A 14,189-nucleotide genomic window follows, 5' to 3' on the forward strand; every position below is an offset into this window, starting at 1 on the left:
GCCTTAGAAAGTTTCCTTTTGCAAAAAATTTCTTTCACAGCTCAGAAGTGAGGCCCCCCTTCACTTTCTTCTAAATACGTGCAACCTCGACACTACAAGTCCCATAAGGCCTGCGGTGGGGAGTCACCATCTTAGCGCACCTTCGCGCGCATGTCGGCGGGAGAGCGAGCCTTTGGGGAGAAGAAGCCCCGCCCCCGTGCAGCCCATTGGTCGGAGGAGCCGGCGGCGGGCTCAGCGGTTGGCCATCGCGCCCGCCCGTCCGCCGCGTCGGCCGGGGTCAGAGTGCGCGGAGGTGAGTCGGTGTGTTGTGGACTCGTGGTGCTGGCTGCCGCTGTTGAGGCGGCCGGGAACGGGCGGTGGGAAGCGGGCGGAGCTGGCCCTGCCTCTGCCTGGCCGGCGCCGCAGTCGGCGCGGGCCGCACCCGCCGCCGTAAACTGCCCGGAGCGCCTGCTCAGGCCGAGGGAGAAGTCGGGGCCTGCACCTGGAGGGAGCCTGCCGCGCTGGCCCCGAGGAGGGGGCGTTGCCATGGCGACAGCCTCTCCCGCTGCTGACGGGGGGCGGGGGCGGCCCTGGGAAGGAGGGCTGGTCTCCTGGCCCCCTGCTCCTCCCCTTACAATCCCCTGGACTTGGATGGGCCCGAGTTGGGGGCAACACCCCGGGGTGGGTGATGCGGCGAGGCCCCCCCAGATTGGGCCCTGGTAATGCATGCGGGGTGAGGGTCGCGGCGCGCATTTTGTGCAGCCTGGGGTGCTGGCCCATGTGCTCACCCTGGATGCATGGTCTACTGAGAAACGTTTAGGCGGAGAAGGAGGGCTTTGAAAGACAGGTTGGGTGAGGTGGTTAAGCATGCTGACTTCCTACCTGGGATTACTTAGGAGGAGGAAGAGAGCTTTGACCAAAGAGGATAGAAAACTAGCAAGGAGATGGTAGAGAGAACATTCCCTTTACCCTCTCCCGAACACACACACACACACACAAGCTTAGCAGTTTACTTCTTTTTGTAAATCTGTAGCGGTGGTCGTAGTTATGGTGGAAGGATTGAATAAGGGGCCTAACTTGGCCAGCTTTCTGTTTGCTTTTCCTGCAAATGCTCCAGCAACAGGTGTTTTCTTAAAACAAAAAGGCATGAACTTGGATTGGGGCTTGATTGCGAGTTCTTGCAAAATATAACTGCTCCTTGTTGACTTGGAAGATGCTGAACGTGGCTTCTCATTGGGGGTTTGGATTCTGTCCTTAGGGCTGGATTTTGTAAACTGATAGTACCCATCATTCCCTCTGCTATAGGTCTTTGGCCACTTCTCTGGTATTAGTTCTTGTCAGACATTTTATCAGTCTCCCAGGCGAAGGGCAAAAAACCAGAGATCCCATTGGCTAAAGACCGTACACTCGTTGAACGATAGTAGGTTGTGATTGGCTGAATGATTTTTGATTGTAGAGTTTCTACCAGAAATTGGCTTCATCAAATTCTGCTTTATTCTGACTTTATCATACACAGCATGCCTTGTTTTGGTGGGTTCATGCCTGGAGCTTAAGTATATTATACCTGAATCCCCTAGCATTTGAAAGCCAATTTATAAACAGGGACTTGGAGTGTGACTCCACTAATGTGTGTGTCTGTGATCTTGGTTAGAAACCCACTTGGCTGCCTTTCGTGGGGGGAGTTGGGGGAGGTAGCTGCCGGGAAGTGATTGATAAGGTTTCCTTTATGGATTCTGTGGTGCTTCACTGGAGCTCAGAGCACTTTGGCAACTTAAGCACTCCAAATTAAAAGCTCATTAACAATTCCTGCCCAAAGATCCTGTAAATAATCGGCTAGCTAGGTCACAGAGCTTGGCTGAGAGCTCTCCTTGCAACTTGAAATTTCCAAATAAAAGTGCTTTTATTCCCTTTCATTTTGAAAAGTGTTTTCTTTGCGGTGGGGTAGGTTGGCGAGTGGCATTTTCCCAGGGGATCTGAGTAGAATAAAGTGTTAAATGTGTAGAGTGGTATACAGGAATAGATTGGTTCCAAACCTAGGTGTTTCTTTGTGCAAGGGCGTTGCTAGCTTACAAGGGCACCTCTGCAACTTCTAATCCTTTGGAAGATCTGATGAGTAAAAGGTGCAAGATTTAAGTGATCTGAAGCGAAACCGGAGTGTGGAAAATCTGAATTAAGTGATAAATATGATAGGTGTCCATTGATGATTTGATTTGGGGTTTGATTACCTTGACTTTTTTAGGACTTGAGGCAGACCTGGATATATCCTGCAAGTGTTTCCTGGTCTGTGTGGCCATTTGCAGTATGGCCTGTGGCTTTGTGGCAACCAGTGTTTCCCCCAATCCCTGCTTCAGTTCCTGAGTTCTGAATATTGTCAACCTTTACTAGTGTCCCCTCCTTGGCTAGGCTAGGATTCGGGATTATCCAGAGAGCCACGACTTCATGGCCATCTCTCTCAGTCCAAGCTCAGATATTGTAAATGTTTAGTATTTCTAGGAGATAAACCTCCTTAGGAAGAAAAGTATGCCACTAGAGAAGATGAAATTCATCATTGCAAAAATATTATTGTTGACCATTGAAAAACGCAGAGGTTAGGGTAACCGACTCCTGACACAGTTGAAAATCTGCTTATAACTTTTGACTCCCCAAAAACTTAACTACTCATAGCGTTGACCAGAAGCCTTACTGATAACACAAGCAGTAGATTAACACATATTTTGTATGTTATGTGTGTATCTACTTATATTTAATGCATTCATGACATCCTTTTTCTTAATTTTTTTGGTATTTCTAGGCTATGTGGTTTATCTGTGGGTTTTTTCAAATTGTCACAAATCTCCAAAAAAATCTCCCAATATATTTATTTATTGAGAAACCTCTGCACATAAGAAGTGGACCTGCTCAGTTCAAACCTGTGTTGTTCAAAGGTCAACTGTAGTACTAGTAGCTTCTGAAAGCTCTGTACTGGCACTGTGCTTCCACATAGATAACTGTTATCCCAAAGTAGTTTGAGTTTAGGAGTTTGAAGTACAGTGTGATCTTTAAGTTGTTTCAAACAGTATTGCAATAGAGTTGTTGCAGAGATCTGTATTTATCCACAGCATTGGGGCTTTCCAGCTCTCACAGAACCTTCAGCATCCCCAGCGGCCAGTCTTGGCATCTTCGAAGTAAGGAGAGGTGAGAATCCTGTTGCATGGTCAAGGTTTGGCTTGACTTCTTCCTTATGAGTATTTGGGCTTGGAGGGTGGGGAGTGGGGACTGGTGCAGACTGTACTTTTCTGTAGCTTTTTCTGATAAGATACCATATGCTAAAAGACTACTGCAACTTACCCAAAGTCTATAAAGTGGTGAGAGTTGAAGGTGGGATATCCATACTTTCAAGTTCTGCCATGATTTCTCAGTGGGCATTACATGAGCACCTACCTGAAGTTCAGGAAGGTTGAATAGAGCCGGAATAATCCTTTATCCTGAGAAATACGCATCTTAAGACAATAGGAAGGGTCACATTTATTTGGCTTCTGATAAATGCATTTGACCAAGCCTTTGGGATCTTGGTCACATGCATTTATCAAATTTGGGTTGTGGGTCACCTTTGGGTGGATGGTTAATCCCGGTCTGTCTCCATTTTACGAGGATCGGGGCTGGCTAAAAAGGTAGACTCTGATGATTGATATCCAGGATGTCAGAGGCTGTTTGTTGAATAACTGAGGTCCAGGCATTTTGCTTGGTGGTGGGATTGTGGTGGTGAACAAGACAGCTGCTATCCCTGACACCAAAGAGATTACAGGTTCATGGGCGAGACAGATAGTATTGAAGCAGTCACAAGACCTCTGAGAGTGCTGTAATGAGGTAAGTATATGTGCTTGAGAGTACTTAGAAGGATCTCCAGCCCAGACTGGTGGGTTCAGGGAAGGCTTTTCAGAGGAAGTAACCTACTCAGCTAGAATTAGATGAAGATGTGAAGAACCAAGTGTGAAGGTCAGAGCTTTGTTGAGTTTGAGAAACTGAAGCTCAGTGTGATTGAAACATAAATACTCAGTGGGCAGGAGACAGGAGAATACAGTGAGAAATTAAGGAGGAAAGGTAAGCAAAGCCAGGGCCTTATAAGCTCTTAGGATTAAATGGTGGGTAGAAAAAAAGATTAGACTAGGTCAGCAAACTTTTACTGTAAAGGACCAGATAGTAAATATTTAGTCTTTATGGGTTTGTGTCACAACTGTTTACTCTGCTGCTATAGCACGAAAGCAGCCATAGTAGGAAAATGAGTGAGCATGGCTGTGTTCCAGTAAACTTTATAAAAACAGGTGGCATCTGGATTTGGCTTGTGGACCAACCACTGGATCAGACTATCATAAAAGCCGTGAGAAGCCATTGAAAGGTTTTAAGAAGTGGACTGATACTAGATTTGTGTTTTAGAAAGTTTGCTTTTAGTTCAATGTGCAGTGTTAAGAATGGATTGAAGGGGATAGTACCTGAGGCAGAGAGACCAGTAAGGCGGCTGTGGCAGTTACATGGGTAACATTTTCACCTTTGAGGCAGTGTTTTGACAATTAAAAATTGAGTATACCTGAATCTTTGCATCTTTGTGTATACTGGTTCTCTTTGCTAATTTCCTGGCCATCTACTTGAGCTCAAAGGATGTCTTTATCCTTTAAGACAGAGAAATTGTTGGCGATACCAGCTCCTATTTCACAGACTAGAAAAGATGCGGGAAGGACAAGTTGGTGTGGAATGAATGAGAAGTTTGGGGGAACTCTTTTCTATTGAGAGTAGTAGTGAATAAATGTAGCCGGGGAGAGATTTTGGTCTTTGGTCTCATAGCTGAATGTTAGTTGCTTTGAATTTCTTGAACTGTACACACGGAGGGGGGCCCATTTTCCTAAGCTTCCCAGGGAATTGCCTCATTCTCTGTATGTCCTACTTAGTCTTCTTCTTTGCTTGCTTCTAAGAAACTGATGATCTTTTTCTGGTTCTGAGAGTGTCTCCTAGTTGAGTATGATGGTATGTGTCAGGCATAGGGATCAAATAAAGTGTCTGTTGAGTGTCTGATGAATTGTCTTCCTCTTCCTGCAAGCTCTGGTGTGCATTGCTAGAGGTTTCTGATAACAGTGCTTATGTGACCTTGGGCAAATGACTTACCTCTCTGAGTTTAGCTTTTCTATCTGTAAAATGGAACTTAATAGGTTGGTTAATGGATTTAATGAGATGTAAAACTCTTAGTAAGGTGTCCTTAACTTTTGTTATTAACAATATTTTACACAATTTTTTAAAAAGCAGGTAGCAATTGGGTGACTTGACCTTTGGCTTAGTACATTTGGGGTGCTCCCAGTTGTCACTGTGGCCACGTGATAGAAACCTAGCCCCTGGCAGAGGCAGCCAGCAAACAGGAGGAAATTATAACTAAAGCAAGATGCTGCCCTTCATAATGGAAAATCTTCAGACAGCAGGAGTCCCATTCGGAATTCCAGAACTTTCTTCAGGGTGGACCGTAGCCCCAGCACCGTCAGTGAAGTGAACTGAGTGAGCAGCTACCCGAAAGAAATTCACTGAAGTGTGACGGGTCATTTTCCTGGTCTGTCGGGGTCGATTATTAATGTTGCCACCCTTGTGGCTTTATAAAGTGCCTCCTGAATGCTTTTTATTACTTTTCATCACCACTCTGGGAAGCGGGTCAGGTGGTCAGCATTATTGTCTCTGCTATGCATGTGAGGAAACTGAGGCCCAGGAAGGTTAAGTGTGTTGTCCGAGGTCATGCTGCGAGGTACTGTTAGAGCTGGTGCAGAGTTGCCCCCAGATGAAATTGTGTGAGTTTATTGCTGTGATTTCTCTTCCTTTGAGTGAGAGATGTATAGTCATTGCAGAACTGCAGTCTGATGCATGTCTTATCCATATCTCCTAGTCTTGATCTGGATCCCTTTATCCACTTGGTCCTGTTGGGTTTTAATTGATGACTGCTAGGAACAGGCCTGCTGGGAAGCAGATTCCCTTTGGGTCATTGTTTTTAGTCCATCCTCCTTTGGGGACATTCTTGGGGGAGCCTTGGGTGACGAGAGATTGCTTTGATATGTTCAAAATTGTGCCTTGTGCCCCACAGCTACAGGTAAAATCAAAAGGCGGATAATTTATGGGAGTGTCAGAGCTGGCCGCTGGCACCTCAGGAAGCCATTAGTATGCCTGTTCAGACCCTCTGTGTCCTTGCAATTGATTCCTCTTTGCATGAGCCTGATTTGGGAAGCTGTAGATCTGTGGGTAGCGATTGGATGTGACAGTCCAAACACCGGTCCCTAAATTAATCCTTTTAATAGTATTCTGGCACCAAGGCAATGCTCGCTCACTCTCTGTCTCTAACTGGGGAGGACAGAATTGGGGGGAGGGGGGTAGGAAGAAGGAGAGAGAAAGAAAGAAAAGAAGCTTTTCCTGCTTCTTAGGCCCTGCTCTGTTCTGCCATGTTCTGATTCCAGAGCAGTTGACATCATAATTCATTCAGCAGACATTGCCTCACACTTACTTTGTGCCTGGCCCTGTGCTGGGGATACAGAAATGAATAAAATGTGGTCCTTGCCCTTAAGGATCTATGTTTAGCTCAGTGTTCCTGACTTTTTAAACTCATATACTCCTTAGATGGGAAAAGCTAATCTTATACTTTTCTTTAATGCTGCTTGAAATTTTAAACTAGATTCAAGGGTCTGACAAAAAACAAGTACAAGAAATGATCTCTTCAGGGACTTCCCTGGCGGTCCAGTGGTTGAGGCTCCCTGTGTCCACTGCAGCGGGCATGGGTTTGATCCCTGGTTGGGGAACTAAGGTCCCGCATGCTGCACGGCCAAAGAAAAGAAGAAATGATCTCTTCAAATATGCCTTTTAACGCACACATACACCCCTACACCTGCTATCTTCCATCCTTCTCACCTGACTTGCTGAAAGTTACTGCTAAGAGGAGAAACAGATAACTAAAATCTTACAATATAGTGAGATAAAAGTTAAACTGTGCTACTGGATCACTTAAGCAATTAACTTTCTGATGAGGTGTCAGAGAAAGCTACTAAAAGGGGAAGATTTGAGCTGGATTTTGAAGAAGGAACAATAATTTGCCTGGTGAAAATGGAAGTACATTTCAAAACAGAGGGAGCAGCATTTGCCAAGGCACAGATTTGTAAAAGGAAACATCACATTTAGGGGCCTGAGCAAGAGCTGGTTGTCACCCTGCTTCCTGCCAGTTTCTCCGCTTTGTGAGACGGGAAGATTTGCTCCCCTGGAACTGGGTTTGGGAAGAGGCTTTGAGTTCCTTGTGCTGCAGTTGCTTTAATCCAAGACACCGCTTCCTGTTTCCGCTTTTTTTTTTTTTAATATTTGTTTATTTATTTGGTTGTGCCGGGTCTTAGTTGTGGCAATTGGGCTCCTTAGTTGTGGCTCGCCGGCTCCTTAGTTGCGGCACATGGGCTCCTTAGTTGCTGCATGCAGGCTCCTTAGTTGCTGCATGCGAACTCTTAGTTGCAGCATGCATGTGGAATCTAGTTCCCTGACCAGGGATGGAACTTGGGCCCCCTGCATTGGGAGCGCAGAGTCCTAACCACTGCGCCACCAGGGAAGTCCCCCTGTTTCCGCTTTTGTACCCAGGCTGCAATTTGTTTTTCTTATTAGAAACAAATTTGAGTGATTTGGACAGACTTAATCATTGCTATGGTTGAGTTCCTTTTAGTTAAAGTCATACCTTAGCTCAAAAGAAAAACTAAAGTTGATATGCATTGTTAGCCCTATGGCTGATGGGAGAATCAGCCAAGTGGAGAAAGTGGGCCCTTAAATGTGGGAGAGGAGAACAGGGCCCTGAAGAGCTGAGTGCCTCTGAGCCTTAGTGTTCTCATGTGTAAAATGGGAATACTGTTACCTCTTTTGCTTGATGGTTGGGAGGCTTAAATGAGATGAAATATGTAAGTCACAACTACAGTGCCTGGCTTGTAGTAGATTTTCACAAAATAGTGTTTCACTTTCCTCTTTCTCATATATTAGCAATAGCTCCCTTTGGCTGAGAACTTACTATTGTGCAAACCACTTTGTACATATTGTATGGTCTAATTGAACCCCTAAGAGATAGGTATTTTTGTTACAGCTATTATTACAAAGAGCATGTGGTGGAGGCAGGATTTGAACCTGTGCTTGTCTAATACGGCATTTTAACAACTAGCTGTATGACTCCTTGTTTCTGCTCCAGTTCTCCATTTTGGAAGCAGGGGTATAGCAGGTTCTGCGTACCTCCCCTCTGGGGTCAGATGCTGTCTACAGGTGTGGGAGGAGCTTACAGGGATGAGAGTACCATACCATACACTGCCCTTCCTCCATTTCTATCCTATTTACCATGTGTTAGGAAACTAGCCTTTGCTCCCTCTCGTGTGTGGGGTCACAACTGACATGCAGGTCTTTGCAAAGAGATGTTTCCCATCCTTGGCCCCTTGAAGGAGTTTGCCCAAGCTACTGAACGTGGCTGATGGGTTAGTAAACATCAGGCAAATCACAAACAGGTACTTCTTTTTCTGTGCTGCCTTGAGTTGCTGAGACAGGCTAATTGAAGGGGAGAGTGAGGCTCCTATGGCCTTTGATGTTGCCATCAGAATTTGGTATTTCTGAAGGTCTTTAGTGACTTTAGCTCTTCTGATAGTTTGGGATTAGCAGCTGCTTCTGATGTTGGACAAGTTCTCGCTAGCCCTGTCTTGGAGCAGAAGCAGCTGAAGCTACAGGTCTAGGGGGTGATGGGTTGTAGAGAGGAGGAGAGTGTTTTGTTGAGGTGAGGCCCCAGCTTTAGAGTTCCTGCTTGCATTCCACTTGAAGTCCTGTAGAGGTTCTAAGCTTTTGTAGGGGTGTCAAGCTTTGGTCTGCCTTAGGCTGAGCCCTCAGGCTCCTGGCCTCCACTTGTGAGGCTACAGAAAAGCTTGGGGGACAAATGCTGGTGTCTGCTCCTTGTGTTGGGGCAGTGGCTGGAGGCTCTGAACTGGGGGTCGGGAGCCATGGGTTCTCTACTTACCCTTACTTACTCTGTGAACCTTGGACTGTCCTTTTCTCTTTCTGGGGCTCATTTTCCCTGGCTTGCTGGACTGCGTCTTCTCTTAGGTTTTCTTTCACCTTTGACAGTCTATGATTTTCACAGAAAGTGCTCTGGCAGTTAAGAATGCATTCATTAGGGCTTCCCTGGTGGCGCAGTGGTTGAGAGTCCGCCTGCCGATGCAGGGGACACAGGTTCATGCCCCGGTCCGGGAAGATCCCACATGCCGCAGAGCGGCTGGGCCCGTGAGCCATGGCCGCTGAGCCTGCACGTCCGGAGCCTGTGCTCCGCAACGGGAGAGGCCACAACAGTGAGAGGCCCGCGTACCGCAAAAAAAAAAAAAAAGTTTAAAAAAAGAAAAAGAATGCATTCATTAGATTGAAAATTATGACTTTTGAAGGCATGCAGTTTATTTATATTTTTCCCAGGTTATTTTTAGCCACCTGAGACAGGGCCTGTGACTGAACGAGTTGCAGACAGGTGTTACCGTGTTCTCTGTGGATGCCTCTGTGGCTTAGGTGTCTGAGCACTTGTGCTACTGCAGGTCAGATTAGAACAGGAACTTCCCCGAGACAGGGAACTGGGTACTCTGTGGCTGTCCCATGTGCTTCTAGTCTGGACCCAGAACCTACCTCAGTGCCTTGAAGTTTCTCTGGAATGCACCCCTGCCTCCCAGTCTGGCTTTTTTTTTGGTTTTTTTTGGCCGCACAACGAGGCTTGCAGGATCTTAGTTCCCTAACCAGGGATTGAACCCAGGCCCGCGGCAGTGAAAGCACCGAGTCCGAACCACTGGACCTCCAGGGAACTCCCCAGTCTGGCTTTTTATGGAGTGGATTGAACCCAGGGATGGTATAAACCCATACCCTTCCCAGAGATCCCTAGTATATGTGGATGGGGAGATGAGGTGGGAGAGGACCCCATATTTCATGATGGGCTTCTCTTCTTTTCTCTCCCCCAGGCTCCCCTGGCCTGTATGTGGATATTAAAGGATGGCCCCCTCCCTTTGCCCTTCCTTCCCCCCTCCAGTAATGGAAGGCTATAAAATGTCTATTTACCCAAGACGCCAGAATGACTCCTCTGTGGTTCCACTAATCTGGTGATTTGGTGCTTCCCTGGTCTCTCAGGTAAATAGAAATTGAGGCTTTTTATAAAGGCATATTATTTCCCTCATTAAATGTGTGTTTTGGCACATGCGTTATTTACCTGACCGACAGTAATGGCTGCAGAGGAGCCATTGTGTCTGTTGTGTAAATACTCTGCACATCCTCCAGGGGCTGTGGTGCAGGCCTGCTCCTCCAAATCGGGCTGGCCCTGTGGCAATCCCTGTTTTCCCCTCCCCTGCCTCACTGGGGGACTGGTCCCTTTATTTTGAGGAGAGAATCATTCGTTTTCCTCTTTGCCATAGGCTACTTACTACCTTTAATTTGCTAGAAGAAGGAAATGGGTGTCAGAATAAATGTGTGTAAATCTTCATCTCTGGTGAAAGCTGGTGAGGAGATAGATATACACAGAATCATAAACTGTTCCTTTTGAGTTCTGCCCCTCAACTAGATTCTCAAAGTCCTGGCTGATGATATAAGTTGTAGACTTATATTCTGCAAACTTGTGACTAAAATATAAAGACATCAGTAGAAAGGGGCAATCTCTAAGATGTCAGAGGGTAGACAGGCTCCTACCTGTGGAGCGCCTCTGCGGGGAGTGCAGGGATATTTCCTGAGCAGGCTCTAGAGGTGTCAGGGATGCCCAGTGAGGGGGCACTGGGCAGGGGCACTTAGGATGGAGACTCCGTGCTCTGAGGGCTGCCAGAGGAGAGCGTGCAGCCTACCCTCTGTGGCAGTACGGGGAGATGGCTCCCTCACATACTGTTCTCTGTTTTTTTTTTAAACAACATTGCATGTGGTTAAAAGAAAATTTTTTTTTTAAGTTTGAAATAGGCCAAATTTACATAAAAGTCGAAGTAAGGTACAAAGAATTTTTTTCCTGAACCATTTGTGAGTTAAGTTGCCGACCTAACACCCCAACACCCTAAATACTTTGCGTGCATTTCCTATGTGCAAGAACATTTTCCTACCTAACCATAATACAACCATCAAAATTAACATTCACATGTTACCTCCGTCTAATCCTCAAACTCCATTCAAGTTTTGCCAGTTGTCGCAGTAATGTTCTTTGCAGCAAAATGATCCAGTTCAGAATCTTGCATTGCATTTAGTTACCAAGTCTCTCATCTCCTATAGACTTTTCTCGGTAAACGTTCCTTGAGATTCATGATTTTGATACTTTTGAAGATTACAGGCTGGTTATTGTGTAGACTGTCCCTCATTCAGGGTTTGTCTGATATTTTCTCATGATTAAATTCAGGTTATGCATCTTCGACAGGAGTATCACAGAAATGATGCTTTGTTTTTCACATTGCATCCTATCATGTGATGCAAGATTTTGATTAATCCCATTATTGATGATGCTCATTTTGCTCACTTGATTAAGGTGATGTCTGCCAGGCTTCTCCGTTGTAAACTTATTCCCTATTAGAATTAATAAGCATTCTCTGGGGAGATACTTTGAAACTATGTGAAATCCCTTACCAAACTTTAGTTTTTAAAATTTATTTACTTATGTATTTATTTTTATCTTTATGGCCTCATGGTTTCCTTTTTTATTCAGTGCATTATAGTCCATTAATATCATTATTTACTTGCCAGTGGGAGCCCCTTCAAGCTGGTTTCTGCATCCTTTTGAGCATTTCCTTGCTTTCTGGCACAACAGGATGTTCTAGGCTCATCTTGTACTTTCTCTGCCACAGCCCTGGAATCAGCCAGTTCTCCAAAGAGCTCTAGTTCTTTCAGTGGAGAATGTTGTTTAGAAGGCAGCTAGGTGCTAGATGTGCACATTGCTATCAGAGTGTTGCTGCTCCCTGGCCCTTCAGTAAACAGAGCTAGAAAATATATATACATGTGTCTATATATTTGTGTACAGCTATATACTCATCTCCATATGTACATCTAGCTTTATTTATTTAAATTTATTTATTTATTATTTATTTATTTTTGACTGCATTGGGTCTTTCTTGCTGAGTGCAGGCTTTCTCTAGTTGTGGCGAGCAGGGGCTGCTCTTCATTGTGGTGCGAGTGTTGCTGCTCCCTGGCCCTTCAGTAAACAGAGCTAGAAAATATATATACATGTGTCTATATATTTGTGTACAGCTATATACTCATCTCCATATGTACATCTAGCTTTATTTATTTAAATTTATTTATTTATTATTTATTTATTTTTGACTGCATTGGGTCTTTCTTGCTGAGTGCAGGCTTTCTCTAGTTGTGGCGAGCAGGGGCTGCTCTTCATTGTGGTGCGCAGGCTTCTCGTTACGGTGGCTTCTCTTGTTGCGGAGCACAGGCTCTAGGTGCGCAGGCCTCAGCACTTGTGGCATGCGGGCTCGGTAGTTGTGGCACGCAGGCTCAGTACTTGTGGCTCACAGGCTCTAGAGCTCAGGCTCAGTAGTTTGTGGCGCACAGGCTTAGTTGCTCCGCGGCATGTAGGATCTTCCCGGACCAAGGCTCAAACCCATGTCCCCAGGCAGGTGGATTCTTAACCACTGCGCCACCAGGGAAGCCCTAGCTTTATTTTTATATATTACATATATATCAGAAACCATAAGTTCACACTCCAGTTCCAATTCGACACCACAGATGTTTTTCCCTTTCCATGTTTTAATTCCATCCTCTAACAGTGAGAACCCTGGTCCCATTACCCTTAATACAGGCCCTTTTTTGATCAATCCCTCTGTATGTAACTAATCTCCCGTTGTTGCCACTGCCCTTCCCCCTCTTGGGTACTCTTTTCCCTGCCTGTGAGTCCCCACATGAGGCTGCTGCTCCTTCTCCGCCAGCGGATGCCCTTCATACCCCACTAGGGCTGTGGCATGCTGCATCACACCTTCCTGCCTCTGTATGGATGCCTCCTCACCCAGCCTGGGCTCTGATACTCCCTCGCAGACCCTTCTGCTCCTCCCACTTCAACTGATGTAGACCCTACTTTCCTCTGCCACAACTAATGGCTCTAAAGCCATTAGATTGAATTTTTCAGGAAGGGGAGAAGAGCTGCCCTCTGTTTCTTGACTTGAGTTGAACTTGGTTTTTTTAAATGTAAGGGAAGTATGGAACCCAGTGACTGCTGATATGTGGAGGCCTGGTCTCCTAATGTCTGCTCTCAAGACTTTTTACAAGAGAGAAGCTTTTTTATGTGGGTGAAATCAGATGAGAAAGCAAGGCCTGCAGGCGTGAGGACCTCTGGCCATCAGTGTATTGTCCATGGGAGGGGATAGGGCATATATAGTATGTAGTATGGGGAGTCTAGAGCAATCTGGGGGTTCAGGAGACATTGATGTTACTCTCTGAGGTTGCCTTATGCATTGGGTTTATAGGCCCAAAGTATGGGGGTCCAGGCTTGGCCAGGTGGGCATAGCCCAATAGGACAGTAGTAGTAATAATAGTAAGCTTATATTTATTGAGCCCTATGTGCCAGACCCTGCTCTTAGTGCTTTACATATGTCCTCTCATTTCACTCTCATTTAAGGAGTAGGAGCTGCTATTGTCATTTTACAGGTGAGGAATTGAAGAACAGAGCTTGCCCAAGGTGCCATGGCAAATAAGTGGTAAAACCAGGATTCAAACCCAGAAGCCCTCCTTAATCATGATGCTTAATTGCCTGTAGCATTTGGCAGATGGAGTCTGATTGACTAAAAACACTTTATACACTATATATACACCTTGGAAAACATTAAGACTTTCAAAAGTCCTTATGCATGACCTGACTTTGAGAGGTTAGAGAAGAGTCCTAAGGCCCTGAGGGACTTTGGATTCAAACTAGAATGTGTAATCTGAGCAGACTGGTGTCTCCCATCTCAGCAAGGCTTCCAGTACTGTTCAGGAGTGGGTGACGTGAAGAGTTATTTTGGATTCCGGCTTTCAAAAGGATGTTGGCCCGTTTGCCTTTCCAAGGGATTCTATAATGAAACTCAAGCCAGCCTTTGTCTAGCCCAGGCTATGGAGTTCGGCTGCGTTTTTGGAGAGGCTGTAGGCCACGGTGAAAACAAGCACTACGCTTGTGCTAGAATCATGAAGAACTTAAAATACTTCTTGGTCTTTGTTCCACATGGAACCTCACTATAGGAATAGGG

The 14,189-nt window shown here is 45.6% G+C and overlaps 1 protein-coding gene across 6 annotated transcripts in view; it reads left to right on the forward strand.

The window, feature by feature from the left end:
* The first annotated feature begins 245 nt into the window (after positions 1–245).
* ERI3 (ERI1 exoribonuclease family member 3) overlaps positions 246–14,189 on the forward strand; it is a 130,776-nt gene continuing 116,832 nt past the window's right edge. The window contains exons 1-2 of one of the 6 annotated variants that reach the window (XM_007118089.4): positions 246–292; positions 3,078–3,153. Coding sequence is in view for 3 of the 6 variants with exons in the window: in XM_007118087.2 (XP_007118149.1) it covers positions 526–660; positions 3,078–3,153 (211 nt within the window). In the remaining 3 variants the exon portion in view is untranslated. The other 5 variants (XM_007118087.2, XM_055082424.1, XR_008616553.1 and 2 more) reach the window with 5 other exon arrangements.

This window comes from Physeter macrocephalus, chromosome 3, assembly GCF_002837175.3.
Source record: "Physeter macrocephalus isolate SW-GA chromosome 3, ASM283717v5, whole genome shotgun sequence".
In the NCBI taxonomy this organism is placed as follows: Eukaryota; Metazoa; Chordata; class Mammalia; order Artiodactyla; family Physeteridae; genus Physeter; species Physeter macrocephalus.